Source organism: Indicator indicator, chromosome 3, assembly GCF_027791375.1.
Source record: "Indicator indicator isolate 239-I01 chromosome 3, UM_Iind_1.1, whole genome shotgun sequence".
Classification (NCBI taxonomy): Eukaryota; Metazoa; Chordata; class Aves; order Piciformes; family Indicatoridae; genus Indicator; species Indicator indicator.
In genome coordinates, this window is record NC_072012.1 from 14,574,303 (window position 1) to 14,592,856 (window position 18,554).

Genomic DNA, 18,554 nt, shown 5'->3' on the forward strand with positions numbered 1-18,554 from the left:
TTCTATGATTCTCTGGAAACTCGTGGAGAGGAGGTTTCCAAGGGCTGATTCACATAGCCATTATCAGTGAATAGTTGAAGGAGCTCTGCCATCTTCTTCATAGCCATTCATCTCCTACTTCTAGGGCAGGGATGAAAACCAAAAAATAATCTAGCAGAAAAGATCCAAAATAACTTTTTTTTTTCCTTTTTCCCCCCCCCCCCTCCCCTCTGGAATAATAGACATCAGGTCTGGAAGACAGATTATCTAATACTTCCCTTGTTCCCAGTCCAAATACCTTCCTACTTGGTTTATGACATGACCTGGAGACACTCCAGATGTCCAGTAATGGAAACTCAGTACCTGCCCTTGCCAGTCCTTTCCAGAGCTTCACTTATTCACTGTTAGACATTTTCAGTGTCTAATTTACACTTTTTCTTTGTGGTTTATAGGAGTTCTTGTTCTTCCTGTTATTGACCCAGAAAGCACAATATTCTTTTCCTCCTTGCTCCAGACATTTATTTATTTGAATACAACTCCTATGTCTTCCCCCAGGTTTCTTCTTTAGGCAACACTTAATATCTGGATCTCAATTACTCTGTTGGCCAAGTTCTTCTCAAACAAGTGGCTGAGAGAGGAAAATCTATGAGTGATTGCAGAGTACGGAGCATGGACGAGCTCCAAAGACTTCAGCTAGTCTGTGATAACACTGAGGTAGTTAATAAGGCCTTTAGAAAAACTTTCTGCCAAATTCAGCTAAAGAAATAAACAGAGCAGAAAAAAACATTTTTTCTTATGAAACTGTAGTCCTCACAAAATGAACAGTTAAATCCAAATTATTTTGCACACTGACAGAAGCAGGGTGCAAAGTTCATATTCCATTGACACATGGAAATTTCTAGACAGCTGTGATAAGAAATCAAAACCTTTCTGAAAGCTGTGACTTTGAAAGGAAATCATCATTCCCAAGTAGCCTAGTGTCTCCCTACTCAAATCCATGAGTAGTTCTCACACTGCTGCACTGGAGGAAAAGAATGAGGGCAATCATCCCTGAAGATGCTGTGTAGGACATTGTATTAGACATAGTGTGACCAGCAGGAGGAGGGAAGTGATTGCCCCCCTGTACTCAACACCAGTGAGGCCACACCTCAAATACTGGGCTCAGTTTTGGGCTTCTCACTACAAGGACACTAAGGTCCTGAAGTACGTCCAAAGAAGGGCAGCTAAGCTGGTGAAAGGTCTAGAGCACAAGAGTTATGAGGAGCAGCTGAGGGAACGTAGTTTCTTTAGCCTGGAGGCTTGGGGGAGACCTTATCACTCTCTACAACTACCTGAAGGGAGGTTGGAGTGAGGTGGATGTTGGTCTCTTCTCCCAAGTAACAAATGATAGGACAAGATGAAACAGCCTCAGATTGTGCCAGAGGAGGTTTAAATTGGACATTAGGAAAAATTTCCTTACCAAAAGGGTTGCCAAGCAATGGCACAGGCACAGGCTGCCCAGGGAATGGTTGAATCACCACCCCTAGAGGTATTTAAAAGATGCATAGATGTGGTGTTTAGGGACATGATTTAGTGGTAGAAGTGGCAGTGCGGGGTTAAGAGTTGGTCTCTTCCAACCAAAACAATGATTCTATTCTGATGTAGAAAATGGCTCCATTCTGAGGTCACCAGAGAAGATCAGCGCCACTGACATCAGCGTCTCCTGTTTGGGGGTTTGCACGTGAAAAAAGACATCACCTGCACATGCCAAAACTCACTTTCCAGAACTCACATGCCTAATATCTTCCTTTGGGAAAAATATAAGTCCCAGATGGAACTGTGTGCACAGGAGTTGCTGACAAAGGAAATATCCTGGAAAGATCTTTCATCACATTGTCTCTGCTCCATACTCACAGAGGATGTATGCAGAACTTCCCAAGAGCCTCTGTCTATAACAAAGCACAGCTTGACTTTTCATAAATCACTGGAAGTTTGTGGAACTAAATCTTGTTCCCCTGCAGCCAAAACCAGGCAGAACTGGATTCTTTAACTGCTTCCACTCTTACTGCTGTGATTTCTTTATTACTTTATAAATAGGGAAGAAAAAAAAAAAAAAAGAAGTGTCCTTCACTCATCCTCATCAAAGGATATCTTCTGTCTATAGACAGGTCTTCAAGTTTTATGTTTTCTGTTCATCACAAACTGTATGGATGCTAGCAGTTTGGCTGCAAAAGTGCAAATCCTGAATGACTATTAGATAGAGACATGTTTTTTTCTACTATGGCTCCTGCATGGTACAATGACTTTATGGAGAGCATGTAGAAAACACTAGAAATGTAAGAAGATTGGTCCATAAAATAAAGGTAGATCATCCATTCCTCCACTTTTGGCCCTCTAAATTATTGTTATAATTTTTTAATTAGTTTTACTTACAGCATTTATTGCTACAACAGATTTCCATTTCAGTTATGAACTTCAGTTGTTGTTGGTTCTCATTGTCTGGAGGTGGGGATGACTCCAAGGCCAAACATACTCGATTTTTAATTTTTTTAATTTGCCAATCCTACACAGGGTCTTCAGCACCAGTATTCAGTAAAAAAATAAAGCAGTTTCTTATCCAGGTCAGTCAGAAAAAAGTATCTAAATTACTTGTGAAGCTACGTCTCATTCTCAACAATGGTTTCAGATTGGTGGTGTTTTGGACACATTACCCAGACTACCATTTAACTCATGACTTGATGTCACACTACATTTTTCACCCAATACTCTCTAGGTAATTCATTAATACATATCAAAATCTCACATTTTATCATTAACTGTGAGATACTATGGGCATCTTTGTGATTGATCTTGTTGGCCAGAAGAGGCCATAAGCAATAAATTCTTCCTATCCAAAACAAGCAGTTCTTCTCCAAGACCTATCTTAGAGCCTTCTGAGACCATCTGCCAGTTCTTTTTCTTTTCTTTTGGTCTGGCTGCTGTAGTGTCCTAATCTCTTCATCTTGCTTTAGATCATAAGGAAGCTCAGCAAACCTCCTGAATTCGTCAACACTATAGACTCATCTGAGTGGCATTCACCTGATTACCAATAAAGATTTGACCTGGCAGAATTACAAACCACTCCTGACTGCCCTTGATGGACCCTGAAAGTGTGTTTGGAATTCAAATGACTTCCACAGCAGTGATTCCATCACAGCAAACAGTTTTCACCAACTGTATAGAGTAATTCCACATAGAAAAGATCTGTAATTGAGTTCTGAACAAGATTAAAGCACAGGGAAACTGAGCTTTGGTTGCATTACCCACCCAGCAATGGGACGCCTATTTTATATACATTTTACTGTCTAGGGAGGATTATGGAATCCTAGAGCTTGAGCCCATTTTAATATGAGCTGTTGGAATCTGAAGCACAATGCCAAGAACGATCAGTGCTTGGAGAGCAAGTTATGAGAGTCTTCCCTGTATAGCATTTACATACAGGGATTTCCATACTGCTCTAGACCAACCAGAAGTCTGCTCTGCTTGTTCTGTCTCTGACCTTGATCAGTGCCAGATGTTTTGCAGAAACTGTATGCCACAATGCACTGTAATACTCCCTGATAGGTGAAAAAGGCTTCCTGACTTTCCTGATGAAGGGCAGAGTACATTCATCACACAGTGTGTGGATGTACAGCAGAAAAAGTAATCAGCTGTATGAGCCTTGACGTGAAGCTAGTCCAAGTCACTGAGAGCCTTGATTTGGATTAAATGAGTAGGATCACTCTGAGCAACTGGTCTGACTCCATGTTAACATGCTTTAGGGTCTTGGCAGACATGAGCAGCTCCACTGACTTTGTTGACATTATGTCACCGATAGTAATTCAGGATCAAGTCCCACAGGGATTTACATCCTGCTTCCAGGTCAGGCTCATGCTCTTCTTTTGGTGAGGTTTTTTTATCAACATGCAGCCATCACAGTACTCTGTGCTCCTCACTGTTAGTTTACACTAGAAAAATTACCTTTACATTGTCTGAGCAGTGAGCAAGGAGAGTTGAGGGTAAGTGGAGATACTCAGACTGCACTTAGTGCTTTGGCAAAACATGGGTTTTCCTCTTGGAATTTCCCATGTTCTAAAATGCAGGATTTCCTATCTGCCTTGGCATGGGTGGATGGAAAAAACAATTCACTTAAAATAAACGCTTCCCAGGAGATGTGGAGCCAGGGAAGAGCCTGCCCAAATGCTAAGCACAAGGCCTGAAGGTTCAGTTGAAAGCTCATAAAAACAATAGAAAAAATAAAAATAATAATTCTCATTTTGTTGAGTAGGATCAGCCCTATATTCATGAAGCTTCAAAGTTCTCACACAGTTATGCACAGATACCACATGGACACAGTCACCTACAGAAAACAGAACAAAAGCCATTTGCCACAAGGCTAAATTCTCACCACTGAACCTCAGAGAGTTCATTGTTCCCTTTTATAGAATGGCTTGGGTTGGAAGGGACTTTAAAGATCCCTTACTCTGAGGGTGGTGAGACACTGGCCCAGGTTGCCCAGAAAGGTGGTAGATGCCCCCATTCCTGGAAACATTCAAGTTCACGTTGCATGGGGCTCAGAGCAACCTGCTTTACTTGCAGATGTTCCTGTTGGCTGCCATAGGGGTGAATTAGACAGCCATTAGAGGTCTCTTACAACCCAAACCATTCTATAATCATCTAGTTCCAACCCTCTGCAATGGACAGGGACACCTCAAAGTCCCATCCAACTTGGCCTTCCATGTTGTAGCCACTATACCAGCTTTCATGAACCTGAAGATTGCCCTGCCAGTGAATGAGAGACCTCTAAACAGGAATTGCTGGTGGCCTGCAATGCTTAGAGACTTGCTTCTCATCAAATGCAGTCGTCCCTTTTGGGGAATGTATCTGTCATGCATTGAGTGCAGCAAGAGATGAGAAGGGAAATTTAAAAATCTGTCTTTCTAAATAAAATTAGAGTTGGAAGTCCACAGAATAATTTATGCCTAATGAGCTGCTAACATTCATTTTTCTTGGTGCCTTCGTGAAATGTGTCCTCTAGTTTCTAACTTACTCTTCATTGTAGACAATACAATTTTGGGGTTTTCTTTAATGCAGGGGGGAAGTGAATGAAACCCCATTCTACACAATCATCCAAGACTGACCTGGAGAACTCCCAGCACTGTCAGTCCAGTTCTTGAGAAGTGATTAAGGCCCAACGAGTAACAGAACCATGGGTCACAAAACCTCTTCTTACCTTCAACTTTTCCGTTGCCTTTATGCTTGCTGTTTCGAAGGGGAGGCACTTCCAGTGAAACTATGCCTGAGTTCTCCAGGATGTTCACCTCTACTCGTAGCCTCCCCACCAGCTGCTGGGGCCGAATGCTGACTGTGTACTCGTATTTTCCCAGTCGCCTTTGCAACAGCTCTTCATAATGCAGTAGAAACTTGGCCTGCATCTTGCGAGGAATGAAGACAGAGGCTTTGAATGTCTCATAGCCATTCTCCCTGGAAGGAAAATCCAAAGATACTTTCACACCCCATGTACATCACACACAGTGAATAATGAATCTGGATTTTGTTGGTTCAGTGAAATTATTTCCTGACACTGAATATGTGAAATCAGCACAAAAGGAAACACTCTAATGCTTCACAAAACATTGAGCACCTAGGAGGGGTTTCCACTGTAGGAAGAGTCTTAAAGGATGAGATGAGTTCTTTTGGAGAGGAATATGACACATATAATATGGAGCAGAGACAGAGGAGATTTCTTGATTTTTTACACTGAGGACGTTTTTCAATGTTAGCCTTTAAGATACTTGGAATGACATCCCTGAGTCATACTGGAGGTTTAACAATGACAGGTGGTAGTCACCTACAGAAAAGGGTGCAACAGGGTGTGAAAAGAGAAATGCAGTGCTTCAAGAGAAGTATAGAACTCTTTCAGGTTCTGCAAGTCTGTGTCTGGATCCTGACACAGTATCCCTTGCTAAAGGCTCTTGATGGATTTTTCCTACGATGAATTAATCTGATCTGTTTTTGAACCCACATTAAGTCTAGCATATACAATATGCAGTGGCAAGAATTTCAATTTATATGACCATTTTGAACCACACATCTGATCAGTTTAATTTTCTCTATTTTTTCTATTGAAGACAGAAAATAAAAAATCCTTATTCTCCTTTCACATATCATTCACGAGTTCAGTGCTTTCTCAGACCCCTCCTTCCACACAGTTCTTCATTTCTCTGGTATGAAAATAATCATTTATTTAGTTGTTTATGCTCATATGTTCATGTTGGAACAGTGTTACTATCCCAGACAATTGAAAATACTGCACGATTTTCCATAGCAGCAGAATCCATCCAATAGTGCCTGTCTTTGAGAGATATTTGGGGGACTTCAAGCACCTGTGAAATCAGAGAATGCTGAATAAGTGCATTCAGATGAATATACAGGGTTTTAGATCATTAAAGGATGAGATTTTCTACCAGTGCTTGGCCAAAAGAACTAAACACAGTTAAGCACTGAGAACAAGGCAAGTAAACATCACTGGTAAAGGCTGCTTTTAGTTCTACCGCTAACTTTGTAGTCTTGAAGTTGCAACTCACTAAATTTCTGTGTATCTTAATTTCCCTGCTTCCTATTCAGAAGGTAACAAAGTTTCTTTCCTTCTCAAGAATATGTTGGAGCATCTGGAAAGAGAAAATCTTGTATAACAAGGCTAGAAAAGGCCACAAGCAATTTTACATGACTTGGAGTATGGAAATGGCACCAGGCAGTGTGAAAAATCACTCTGTTTAGTTCTTTCTTCCTGTAAATCCATGGATGGCTATACCAAAGAAATTGAAATAAAGACAAGAGGAGAATATACCACTTCTGAGAACACAGTGAAATACATAACACTTACCTCCCATCTGTGGGACTTGGAGGTTTCTTGTGCCTTGCTTGGTCATCACTGCTATTTTTCTTGTCTTTCCCTGTGACCTCTCCATAGTAAGTCTTGTTGCCAATGCTCCTGGAGAGACCAGAGATGTCAGCATGACCACGCTGCATCCACAGACAAGATAAGTGTGCTGCTGGTGCAACTCTTCTAGAGTCCACTCAGATCGCTGAGACAGAACCCAACTTAGAAGTTCCTTCAGTGGTTTTACCAGCAGAGTATGTTCTTAGTCCAGGAGTTTGCCTTTCTAAAATGCCAGTCCAGTAGGCAATCTCCAAAGCAAAAGGATGCAATTCAGAAAGCAAATCAATTGTCAAGAACCCCAACAAAAACCTTTTTGTGTCTGGTTTTGGTTCTATCATCAGTGTCAATGTACACAGCAACATTCAGGATGACTGCTCCTTAAGTAAAATACTCCTCCCTGGGAATGAGTTTAGGACCATGGATGCTATGAAGAAGCAGCTCTTAACATATATTTTGTCTGGCCAATGGCAAAAGACTATTTTTTCTCTTATTCAGTCCAAATAGAAGTTCTTTTAAAAGAACTAGTCCTCTCTTTGCTATGGTCTGGTTCAACGTTGTGGCCCCAATATCTATCCATAGGGTGGATCTGAGCATGACCAATGCAAACATGGTTTTGAGACTAAGAGCTTAATTTATTCCTTAGTGAGTCATTTCAGTATGAGCTTGGTTACCCTCAGCTTATTCTGTCATATGCAGAGAATGGCTGGCACCTCCAGCAGTGTCAACCTATCTGCTAGTTGGAGCTGACTCTCCTCCTCCTCTATTTTCAGTATCTGGAACAAGGGGCTTTTTAAGAATCATGGTCAGTTGGCAAGATAACTACCATGTGCCAGTTGCTGAAACTTTAATTAGAAAGGTTTCTGAGGACTGGGAGAGATTTTTTTTTTTTTGGGGGTCCAAATCAGAGAGGAGGAAAACAAAGTTGTTAAAAGACACTAAAATAAAAGACATTGAAATACATATTGAGGGCTTGCATCTTAGCAGCCTATCATCCAGAGACTTGCTCTGTGTTTTGGGTCTGTGACCGTTCTTTGGTGGAGCACAGCATGTGTGTGGTTTTGTTTTTCCTGAAGAAATGCAGAAAGGTCTTGGTACAGCTCTAGTGCAGACTACCTAGTGCTTGAGATCTCAGCAAGCAGCCTGTGGGATGGCAGGACCGTTGTCAGCATCACTTACTTACATGGTAAAGTTGGAGATGAAGGCTGCAGCTGGAATCTGCATCTCAAAGAGAGCTTCACGTGCCTCAGATGCACTGTTCACCATAGTGCATGACACGGTGGTGAAAGCATACCGAGAAATGATGGTGGATTTCACAGTGAACTCAGACATCCGAGGCCTAGTTTCCTGTAGGTATCACAAGGTTACCTATTAACGATGACACCTAGATAACTCCCCCCTCGCTGTTTCAGTGGCTTTAACACTTAATATGCTCAAGCAAATCACCCCCTATTAGTATTAGGCTCCCCCATAAAAAGCAGTCAGCAGCAGGCAAGGTGGACTTGCCCTCAAAATTTCAGGTAAGCTGCAAATGATAAGCCAGAGATGTAGGACTGCCTTTGTTCACACATAAGAGCACAGGCTACGGCCATTCTTCAGTGCTTAGCATTGGGTCCAAGAATCACAGAGCTGTAGAGGTTGGAAGGGAACTCAAGAGATCATCTAGTCCAACCACCCTGCTAAATCAGGTTTACCTAGAATACATTGCACAAGATCATGTCTAGGTGGGATTTGAATATCTCCACAGAAAAAGAACTCCACAACCTCTCTGGGCAGCCTGTTCCAGTGTTCTGTCATCCTCCAAGTGAAGAAGTTTTCCCAGTTTGTGCCTGTTGCTCCTTTTTCTGTGGCTATGCACCACTGAAAACAGTCTGTCCCTATCCTCTTGGCATCTGCCCTTTAGATATTGATAAGCTTTTATAAGTATTTTTTCTATTATAAGTATATATACTTTAAGCATTCATGTATGAGGAAAGATGAGAGCTGAGCATGTCAGCCTTTATGTTGTGAAACACACTGACACCTCGAATACTGTGGCCAGTTCTGGGCCCCTCAAATTTAAGAAGGATATTGAGATACTTGAACGTGTCCAGAGAAGGGCAATGAGGCTGGTGAGAGGCCTCGAACACAAACCCTACGAGGAGAGGCTGAAGGAGCTGGGGTTGTTTAGCCTGGAGAAGGGGAGACCTTATTGCTCTCTACAAGTACCAGAAGGGAGGTTGTAGCCAGGTAGGGGTTGGCCTCTTCTGCCAGGCAACCAGCACCAGAACACGAGGACACAGTCTCAAGCTGCGCCAGGGGAGGTTTAGGCTGGAGGTGAGGAGAAAGTTCTTCACAGAGAGAGTGGTTGGCCATTGGAATGTGCTGCCCAGGGAGGTGGTGGAGTCACCATCCCTGGAGGTGTTCAAGAGGGGATTGGACGTGGTACTTGGTGCCATGGTTTAGTAGTCATGAGGTCTTGGGTGACAGGTTGAACTTGATGATCCTTGAGGTCTTTTCCAACCTTATTGATTCTGTGCAAATCCACCTATACTCTAAATTGCACCCTTCAATCCTGAGAAGATCAGGATTAAGACTACAGCCTGGGAAGAAAAGCATGAGACTGAAATCTCTGTTGCATGAAGCAGCATCCGATCCATATGTTACATCATATAATCCGATCCATATGTTACATCAACAGAAAAAATGCTGTCAGTGGAGTCAGCTCAGTCCTCCCCTGCTGAGAGTCCATCCAGCAGGTCTCAGGCAATGGACAGAAAATATTTAATAAGAAACATTGACACTGTGACGTCTAAAGTGAAATATTTTAAGCCTTTTAGCCCACCTTGGACTCCTTCCAACAGAGAAGCAGCAGAGACTGCAATGAATGACACATGATGTAGCAATGGAAGCTGAAAGCCAATTTCTGCTTCTTGGCAATGTGTTTTTGTGTACAAGTCCTGAGCTGGAGCATTTCTCTAGTCTAATGTGTTTTTTGACAGCAACATCTCCATGGAGCTCAACAGATTTCTTCCTGGAAGACTTCAGTGTATTTAACTATAAGCAGTCCATGTGAAGAAAAAAAAAAAAAGAATCTGTATGTTGCCTTAAACAGTCAAAGATCAAATCCTCAAAAGCAGAAGGAAGGTAAAGGGAGAGATACATTGCAAATATAGAGCAACTTCACTAAGCAAAATATCTTGAGAATCTTCTTACTGAGGCTGATAAAAAGTCACAGTCCCATTAGACTTCTGAAGACAAGAACATGATCTTGTGCTGCACTTCCAGGATTTTTTGTTTTTCATTCTGAACAAAAATAGTTTTGACAAATTGTTTTACAAAGGAGCAAATGTTTGCACGAGCAAGTATCAAACAGAAACATTTCTGCAGTAGTAGATGGCATCAGATGCAGTAATGAATGAGCATCCAACTAACCAAGATGCTGGGCTAGTGAGTTTCAGGCAGACAGAAGAATGCAGATCCACTGGAAACAAACACAAAACTGTCAATAGGCTTGGAATAAAGCCTCTTCTGGCTACACTTTTGAGGGCTGGAAAGGCTCTGATAAATGTGTCTCAAATTAACCTAATCATAATATCTTTAACAGCTGAGGACTGTGATGTGTTCTATGCTCATGTACATTCTGCACAGGCTCAGCTCACACAGAGCACAATGGCAAGATATCAGCATTTCTAGCGTGTGATTCATGTCACAGATTTCAGATGGCTCTGTGTGATGGATCTGTAGTAGAACACACCTGGTCAGCTCTAATGTCCACTTCTTAGGCCATTAGTATTATCCTGAAGGTGGAGAGGTTGGGAAGTTTTGATTGCAAGCAGTGTTGGAGGAACATTTCCAGATATAATGAGCTGATGGTTCATTAAGTCTTCCGTATCACTAACTGCCTGTGTCATAGCAAGAGATATTGAGTACTTAATAACAAAAATTAAGGAAAGAATCTGAAGCTACAAAAATTTCTTTGGTTCCAGATCTGCATCCACTCCCATGTTTTTTACATTTCATCATAAGCTCAGGATTCAAGGTTACTTGACAGTTTAACAACAAAGGAGAATCAAGCCCTTTGCCTTTTACTTGAGATACAAGTGGCTCTGCAGTGACAGATCTGACACTGAGACTAACACCATGTATGCAGTGATGGATTCTCCTGAAGTAAGAATATGATACAGGGCATGCGCTTGTTATAACAAGAAAATCAGAATGGTTGTATTGGGTGAGAACAAAAGGAATTTTAACCCTATAGAGTATCATTGGCAGAGACCAATAGCATGTGCTTAGGAGCAGTCCAACCTGCACTGATCCTACCCAGAAATATTCCCTCTGCTTTCAGTAATTGGTGGCTGAAAGAATGCTTGAGCCAAGGGTGGTATTTTTGTGCTCAGTAAAACTATGGATTTTTCTTCTATGACTTCACACAGCTGCTTTTTCTATGCACTGTAAATTTTCTAGGGTCCACAGCATCTTGTAATAAGGAGTTCCACAGTTTACTGATATTTTATATGAAGAACCATATTGCTTTGGAGTTGTTGCTGACTCTACTATCGGATGGCTTCAGGTGATTTCTGTCATATCTCTCTGTCCCACTCAAAAAGCTCCAGCTCTGACGTCCTCACAGACAAATTTAAAAAGGTATTCAACACCTCTCCCTCTTCCTGCTGGTTAGCAGTTGCCACTGGAGAAAGCATGCACTGAATAAAAGCATCACATGCAACTAAGGATGAAAGAGCTGATTCATCTTCCCATCCCTGGAAGGGATCTGCCGTTCCCTGTGTACAGAAAATATAAACCATGAGGGTAGAAGCAGTTTCCAAACAGGTTGCTAGGTCAGATTTGGCAGGCAGCCCAAGTTCCAGTCCACAATTCCTGTGCATTCCCTGGAGCTCTTGCACAATCCATCAGTGCCTGATGCTCTGACTTAACAGCTGCGCAAATGACTCTTTGTTTTTGCCACTTTTTATTAAGGTCTTCAGAAGATGAGAGGCAGAATAAAGGGGGAAAACAAAGAAAAGAAATTGTTTCGTATTATTGCTGTAATTTATTATCCCTATTAAAAATAAAGCTCAGGTGGCAGATTAGCACACTTCGGTGAGGCAGGTTGGCTGGATGCTTTATGAAGGTGTCCTGATTTGTTATGATGAACTGGGAGCTGAAATTGCGAAACAAATTATTTGATGCTTGTTTACATCAAATGTTTGGAAAGATGGAAGAGAGATGAAGATAAATTAAATACACTCCATGTTGTTATCTCTATCAGTTGCTTTCATCAAAACAAATGGACCATATCTCAGATGAGAAGTAATAAACTGGTAATAAAACTGCAAGTTGCTCTCCTCTAGGCTGCTGATTCAAATCCATCAAAGATCAAAGGGACCAGAAGCTATTAACATGTAACGGCTGCTCACTGTGCGAAATGAGCTCCCATCCTTCAGAAAAGCCAGAGAAATAACTGGCCTTGAACATTAATTTCACTGGCTGCCACTTTAGCCAAATGTTTGACCTAAGCCATTCAGCTCTCAGTGCAGCAAGACAGCCAGATCTCACAGATTGCTGTACGTGCAAAGCTGAGGTTCCTGTGCAGAAAGGACATTGGTTTTCACGTTTTCTTCCTTTCTTCAATAAATTTCAGAGAGAGAACAACAGGGACCTCCAAATTCCAAGCACACTCTCCTTTTCTCTTCAAATGCAATGAGATTTCATCAGGCTTGTGTTAAGATTTTTAACATTGGATATTCTTTCTCCAAATCTGGGTTTGAGAAGATGGATTGGGAAGTATTAGGAGAACCTGTTGCATTGATCAAAATGAAGATTTCCTTTTTTTAACCTAGAATCTCACCCTACCATCACCCATTGACAAAGTTTACTTCTGGGCAGAGATGCACACACACATATATACATAAATCAAGTGTCATTCCCATGATGTAAAATAAAGACAGTGTGATACATACCAGCCTCTGCAAAAACTTGGCCTGCCTTGGAACACGGCGTGCAACCTGCAAAGAGTTAAAGGAGTTAATGGAGCCTCGTCACCTTACAGGAGACATGTCTCTTGTTTAAATCCAGACATGGGTTTATGTGCCTGGTCACCCATAGCCAGGTTCAAATGTTCCTCTGGTTAAAATTAAAACCTAAATCTCTTCTATATTAACAGACCCATTGATCAAAGCTCAGTAGTGGAATGCAGCTCCCACGGGCAAGGAGATACTGTGTATTTTGAAAATGTTATTTGCCCAGAGATTTTGTGAAGACAGGAACCTTAGTCTTTAGCCCTAGCTGTGAGTGCTGTGTCTTGGAAGTGCATTGCCTTATAGCTTCCTACAAAGTCATTCAAAGGTTCTCTGTCACCATCTTTGTCTCACTGCATGATAGAATCATATAATGTTTTGTATTGGATATTTTAAGGTCATCTAGGCTAACCCACCTGCAGTCAACAGGGACATATTCAATTAGATCCAGTTGTTCAGAATCACAAACAACCTGACTTGGAATGTTTCGAGGGATAGAGTATCTTTCTGGAAAAACTGTGCCAGTGCTTCACTACCCTCAACACAAGAAAATAAATTCTTCCTTAGATCTAGTCTAAGTCTTTTAATTTAAAACCATTAACCCTTATCCTATTGCAACAGACCCTGCTGAAAAGATTGTCTATCTTTCTTACAGGCTGCCTTTAATTGAAAAGTCACAAGAAGATCTCCTTGGAGCCTTCTTTTCTCCAGGCTGAAGAACCCCAACTCAGCTTGTTTTCATAAGAGAGGTGCTCAAGACCTCAAGCCTTCTGATTATCTTTGTGGTTTACAGCATACGATGAGAAAGGCTGCTAAATGGTTCCAATGCTCACCAAATGTCACACAGGGTCCACCTACATCCTTGGGTAAGTAAAAGACAAAGCCCCTTCTCCAGTCTGGATGTGGTCTTTGTCCATGCAAGAGCGCTCAGCACTCATTGTGGGTTACAGCCATTGGGCAGACAGAGGGCTGAGGGCATGACAAACTCAGTCACCTCATGTCGTCAGCTCAGCATGGTGTGGCTGTTTCACTCCTTGCATGGTGACCAGTTTCACACCCAGCACCCACGTAGTGCGGCTTGGCAAGCAAAACCCCATTCTGCTGCATGTGTGGACCTGTTTCAAGGGAGGACTTGTTTGAAGTGATGTTATATCTTCAGATTCACTGATACTTCCTCAACAGCAGATCTGTTGCCTAAAAGCTCTCCACAGGTACTGTGGATTTATTGAGCAGCAACAGAGAAGCACTATTTAGGTGCAAAACAGGGATAAAGACATTTTAATGCAGCCACAGATTTTATTATGAAACAAAGTGCCTCACCTATGACAACAAAATCACACTCGTTGTATCGCCCTTCACAACAACTCCTCCGACTTCTTCCCTGCATGTGGTGTAAGCCTCAGCATAGCAACATCCCCAAATCAAATCCCTCCCCAAAACAGAAAACACAAATCTCATGTCAATGAGGAAAGCCAAGTGACTTCTCCAAATGTTGGTGAAACTCCAGAGAGCAATGGAATGCAGTGGTATTTTTTTACCTGATTTGCCCTTTCTGTTGATTTACACTGGAATAACAACAGTCCTTGCTAAAGAGATGATTTGATGTCTGTTTATATCATGCATTGACAAGCTCAGGAAAGCCCAGTGGAGAAATTGAAGTCCCCTCTCCTAGAATCTTGATTATGTGCTTCTGCAGTATTTTATCCAACATCTTGTAAAATCAGAACGAAGGAAAAAATTCTCTCTTTGGAAGTTCCTGAGGGCAAGAGAGGAGAGGGAGGGGATAGTGTCTGCGGTTTAAATGTTGGAAGAAACTTTCTTTTTGGATCTGTTATCTCAGGCAAGTACAACCTCAGAAGCCTACTATGAGAGGCTGCAGAGTCTCCATCACTGTAAATTGTGCAGAACAAGCCAGACAAACATCTGTGAAGTTGGTCTTGCTTGGAGCAGAGGTACAGATGAGCGATCAGTCCTCCTTGGTACTTTTTTTTTACTATAGTATTACTTTTTAGAACAAATCTACCTGTCATCCCATATGGAATGAACAGAAAGGTTTTTACTGACTACTTGGTGAAGTTGGAAATGTGGCTGCTGGTTTTATCTTTCCTCATACACCATACACATTTTATTTGCTTGCTCATCTGCATAAGGTTTTATATGGCTCGGTTTTTCAAAAGCTACCTTCCAAGTTCTTGAGGATAATGAGTAGACATTGATGAATAACTAAGGATCATCAGATAACAGTATTCTGTTTGCTAGAACTTCATGACTACTGCCAAAGAATTGTTGCAAGGTTTATGATACTGATTGGTCCATCAAGTGGTTTTGAGTCAGCCAGCTTCACCATCATAATCTAATGGAGCAATTTCCAGGTTAACATCAACCATTGTAAAAGTCAACAAGTAATGCACAATTACTGCAGACACCACACTTTCCTGAATCTGTTAGAGATGGTGTTTTAATGTAGTATTGTGATTTATGAAAATGCCTGTCTTATGTGTTCATTGAAGACAGAGAGATGCCTTCTAGATTTCACTGTCCCAGGGGACTAGGACACCACCTCTATTTACACATCATTTGGACAGAAGAGTTCAAAAGACAATGGTTTCTTGTGGCTGAATTTCTCAACAAGGAATCAGGATTGACCACAAAGTTCCTAACATCCACATAAGGGAGAGATATAAGCACTTCTGGAGAGAGATTATTCCCATTCTAGGTGGGAGGAGTGACTGAATGACCAGCCCCTGAGTCAGGTAAATATGAAGAATCTCATTCTACCCACTTACTATGTGGTAGAAGATACCAAATACAGGCATTCAGTGACATTTTATATGTGCTAGGGTATTTCACCTGGCCTCCAGCAAGACACAAGTCTTCCATAGGTCCTGCATGGTATGCACCAGTCCCAGACAAATGTCTCAGATACTACAGAGCCACTCAAATTCATAAAACTGATAGCTTAAGTGACCCAAAGTCACACATGGTACCTGTACGGACCTGAAGGATGTGAGCGCAGATCTGAATCTCAGTCTTTTAAACCAGAGCCTCCCAAACCATTGCCCAAACTCTCTTGATAACCTGCCAAAAGTTCATTGCCCTTTCAGTCCCATTTCCCCAGCAAATCTAAGCCGGACAATAACACAATTTAACAGCCCTCTTGCACATTTTTTTTTCCTATCCTGTTCAAGAAGCATTCTACAAACTGAAACTCATGTGGTTCATTTCATCCAGCATTAAAAATCAGGCACAATAAAACAGAGATCATAGGCAGAAAAACTTTGCTCCGAGCCTGAAATACTCTGAATTACTCAGACTGGCGAGGGGCCAGGACACTGTGTTAACTCCCTTGTCCCTGCAAAATGCCTCGTTAGCAGAGCCATGAGGGTGTCAGCTTCGAACCCATCCCCTGGCAGTAGCACTCATCAGAGGAGGGTGCCGGTGCTCTCCTGGATAGCACCTCAAACAACAACCTTGCTTGCTGGAGCCTCCCAGGGAGCTGAGCTGCTGCTGCAGCCATGGGCACGCTGCAGGGACAGGTGAAACAAATGCCGCTGTAGAAGACTGTCCTTCGTGTCCATAATGATGGTTAAAGACAGGACAAGCCAGCCAAGACCACCAGATGTTCCCGAATGATGACCGCCTTAAAACTTACTTGCTCCATGATGCTGTAGTCTGCCAACAGCTTCTCTTCCAGGTACCTTGCCATCAGCTCAGAGTCGGGCTGCTCCGCCGAGGTGGAGAAGCCCAAGCAGAGCCACAGCCAAAGGATCATGATGGAGGGGCCGGGGCTCCTGCCCCACAGGTGAGAGGAAAGCCCGACTGCTTGCAGCTACTGCCTGCACTGCTGGACGAACTGCGAGGAGGCTGACAGGAGACGACCCACCCTCTTCTCCTCCTTCCCAGCTCAGGACCAGCCCCTTTTCCACTCAGGGAGGCTTCCCGTGCTGCCCGGGCTGCAGGGGATACTTTCAGGATCTCCATCCCGCAGCTAATCCCTTCAGCTGGGGGTCCCGTGGACCACTGGACACGACCTACCACCATGCTCCTGTCAACACTCCCCTTAGCTCTCATCTAGCCTCATGCAGCAGAGATGGGTGGCACTGGGGGTCCCTGAGGTGCTGCAGCCCATTGCTATGGCACTAGTAGAGCCCCAACTTCGTGGTGGCACTCACCCGGGGAAAAAAAGGCTGAGGAGACATTTCCTCCACCTGGCTGGGTGCTGAGGCAAGATCTAAGACAGCCACTAGCACATGCTGCTGCCCACCTGAAGGGTGCCCAATGCCAGTGGGAGATTGAAGAATGTGTTGAACTGCTGGGATGTCACTTCATAGGGTCAGTCTGGACAGCTTACACCACAGTCCATACTAAGAAGTACCCTCCTGCCCACAGCCTTAGGGAGCACAATCCAAGGACACACTTCAATGCTGGCGTTTTACATAGAAGGGGTAAAACCCCTGGAGTAAAACCTCTGGTTTCACCCTCTCTGAAGGGACAGCTTCTCCTGCTACCATATCTGGAGAGTCCTGGTTTGCTCCTGAGAGCTGCCCCAGGGCCCACCATCACAGAGCAGGGCAGGGCTCCCTCCACACCCTCACCTTGGCACCCTGCCGGGGGCTAGGTGCCTCCCCAATGGCAAAGGCAGCCAAGACACATACTTTCACCCCTCTCTCTTATCACCTGGACTCTGTTTTTCATCTGGGCAAAGCTGGAGTGAGCCTTCTGCTCTTTTCTCCATTTCCCAGAGGCAGACCCCTCTCCTCGCTGAACAGCTCCAGGGTGAAGGTGGACACTGGTTGGGCACGCTGGGTCCCCATGGCTCAGCTGCCAGGAACGTTCCTCCAGCCACGGCTGTGCCAGCTGGCATAGATCAGGCACATCTCATCCCCAGGCATTCAGGAACTTGCATCTGCAGCCCTCACCTAACCTCAAATGAGATGCATTTATGACTTCATTTTTCTGTGCCAGCAGTAACTTCTTAAATCCAACAGACCCCAAATTTCCTCTTTTTTTTTTTTTTTTTTTTTTTTTTTTTTTTTTTTTTTGGCAGGGAGGGGATTTTTTTGCAGGTGTTAGATGCTGTACATACAAATCTGTCAGAATTCAAACCACTGCTTTATATTTTTCTCTCGAGGTCTGGGTCATCAGGGACTGAAGATGGTTTGCTTCAGCTCCAGTCCATGGCAGTGAGTGGCTCAATGTCTCTACAACCTTGCTGGGATGTACAAACACATACTTGGGTGGCGGATTTTCTTTTTCTGGACAGGCACATGTGAATCCACCTGAAAGCATATGTTCACTAAGAGCATATGTCCCGGAAGCGTTATGTCCTCCAAAGCTAGCATGTGTGACAAAGGGGCAGGAAGGTGCTTGCTCCCAATTCAGAATGGATGAGGGGAGCTGGAATAAGTGAAAGGGATAGCAAGGAACACCTTTGGAACTCCCCTTTAGGAAACTGATGGCAGAGACTTAGTATTCCACACCATTTTCACACGTGGGCCATTTCTGGCATTGCCAGCAAGAGGGAAAGAACCAAATACCTGGCCAGGCCCCCTCTGCAGTGACCATGTCCCAGATGGAACTGCAAAGCTGGGCATTACTACCGGGAATGACAAAGGGCTGGAAATGAGAAGATGGTGGGA

At 43.1% G+C, this 18,554-nt stretch overlaps 1 protein-coding gene across 1 annotated transcript in view; it reads right to left on the reverse strand.

Moving 5' to 3' along the window:
- Nucleotides 1-16,687, reverse strand: part of ITIH5 (inter-alpha-trypsin inhibitor heavy chain 5) — a 49,587-nt gene extending 32,900 nt beyond the window's left edge. The window contains exons 1-6 of the mRNA XM_054399678.1: nt 16,568-16,687; nt 12,859-12,903; nt 8,100-8,263; nt 6,863-6,970; nt 5,210-5,460; nt 4,733-4,735 (exon numbers count right to left, since the gene is read on the reverse strand). Of these exons, the coding sequence (XP_054255653.1) occupies nt 4,733-4,735; nt 5,210-5,460; nt 6,863-6,970; nt 8,100-8,263; nt 12,859-12,903; nt 16,568-16,687 (691 nt within the window). The remainder of the gene's footprint in view (nt 1-4,732; nt 4,736-5,209; nt 5,461-6,862; nt 6,971-8,099; nt 8,264-12,858; nt 12,904-16,567) is intronic.
- Nucleotides 16,688-18,554: the final 1,867 nt, after the last annotated feature.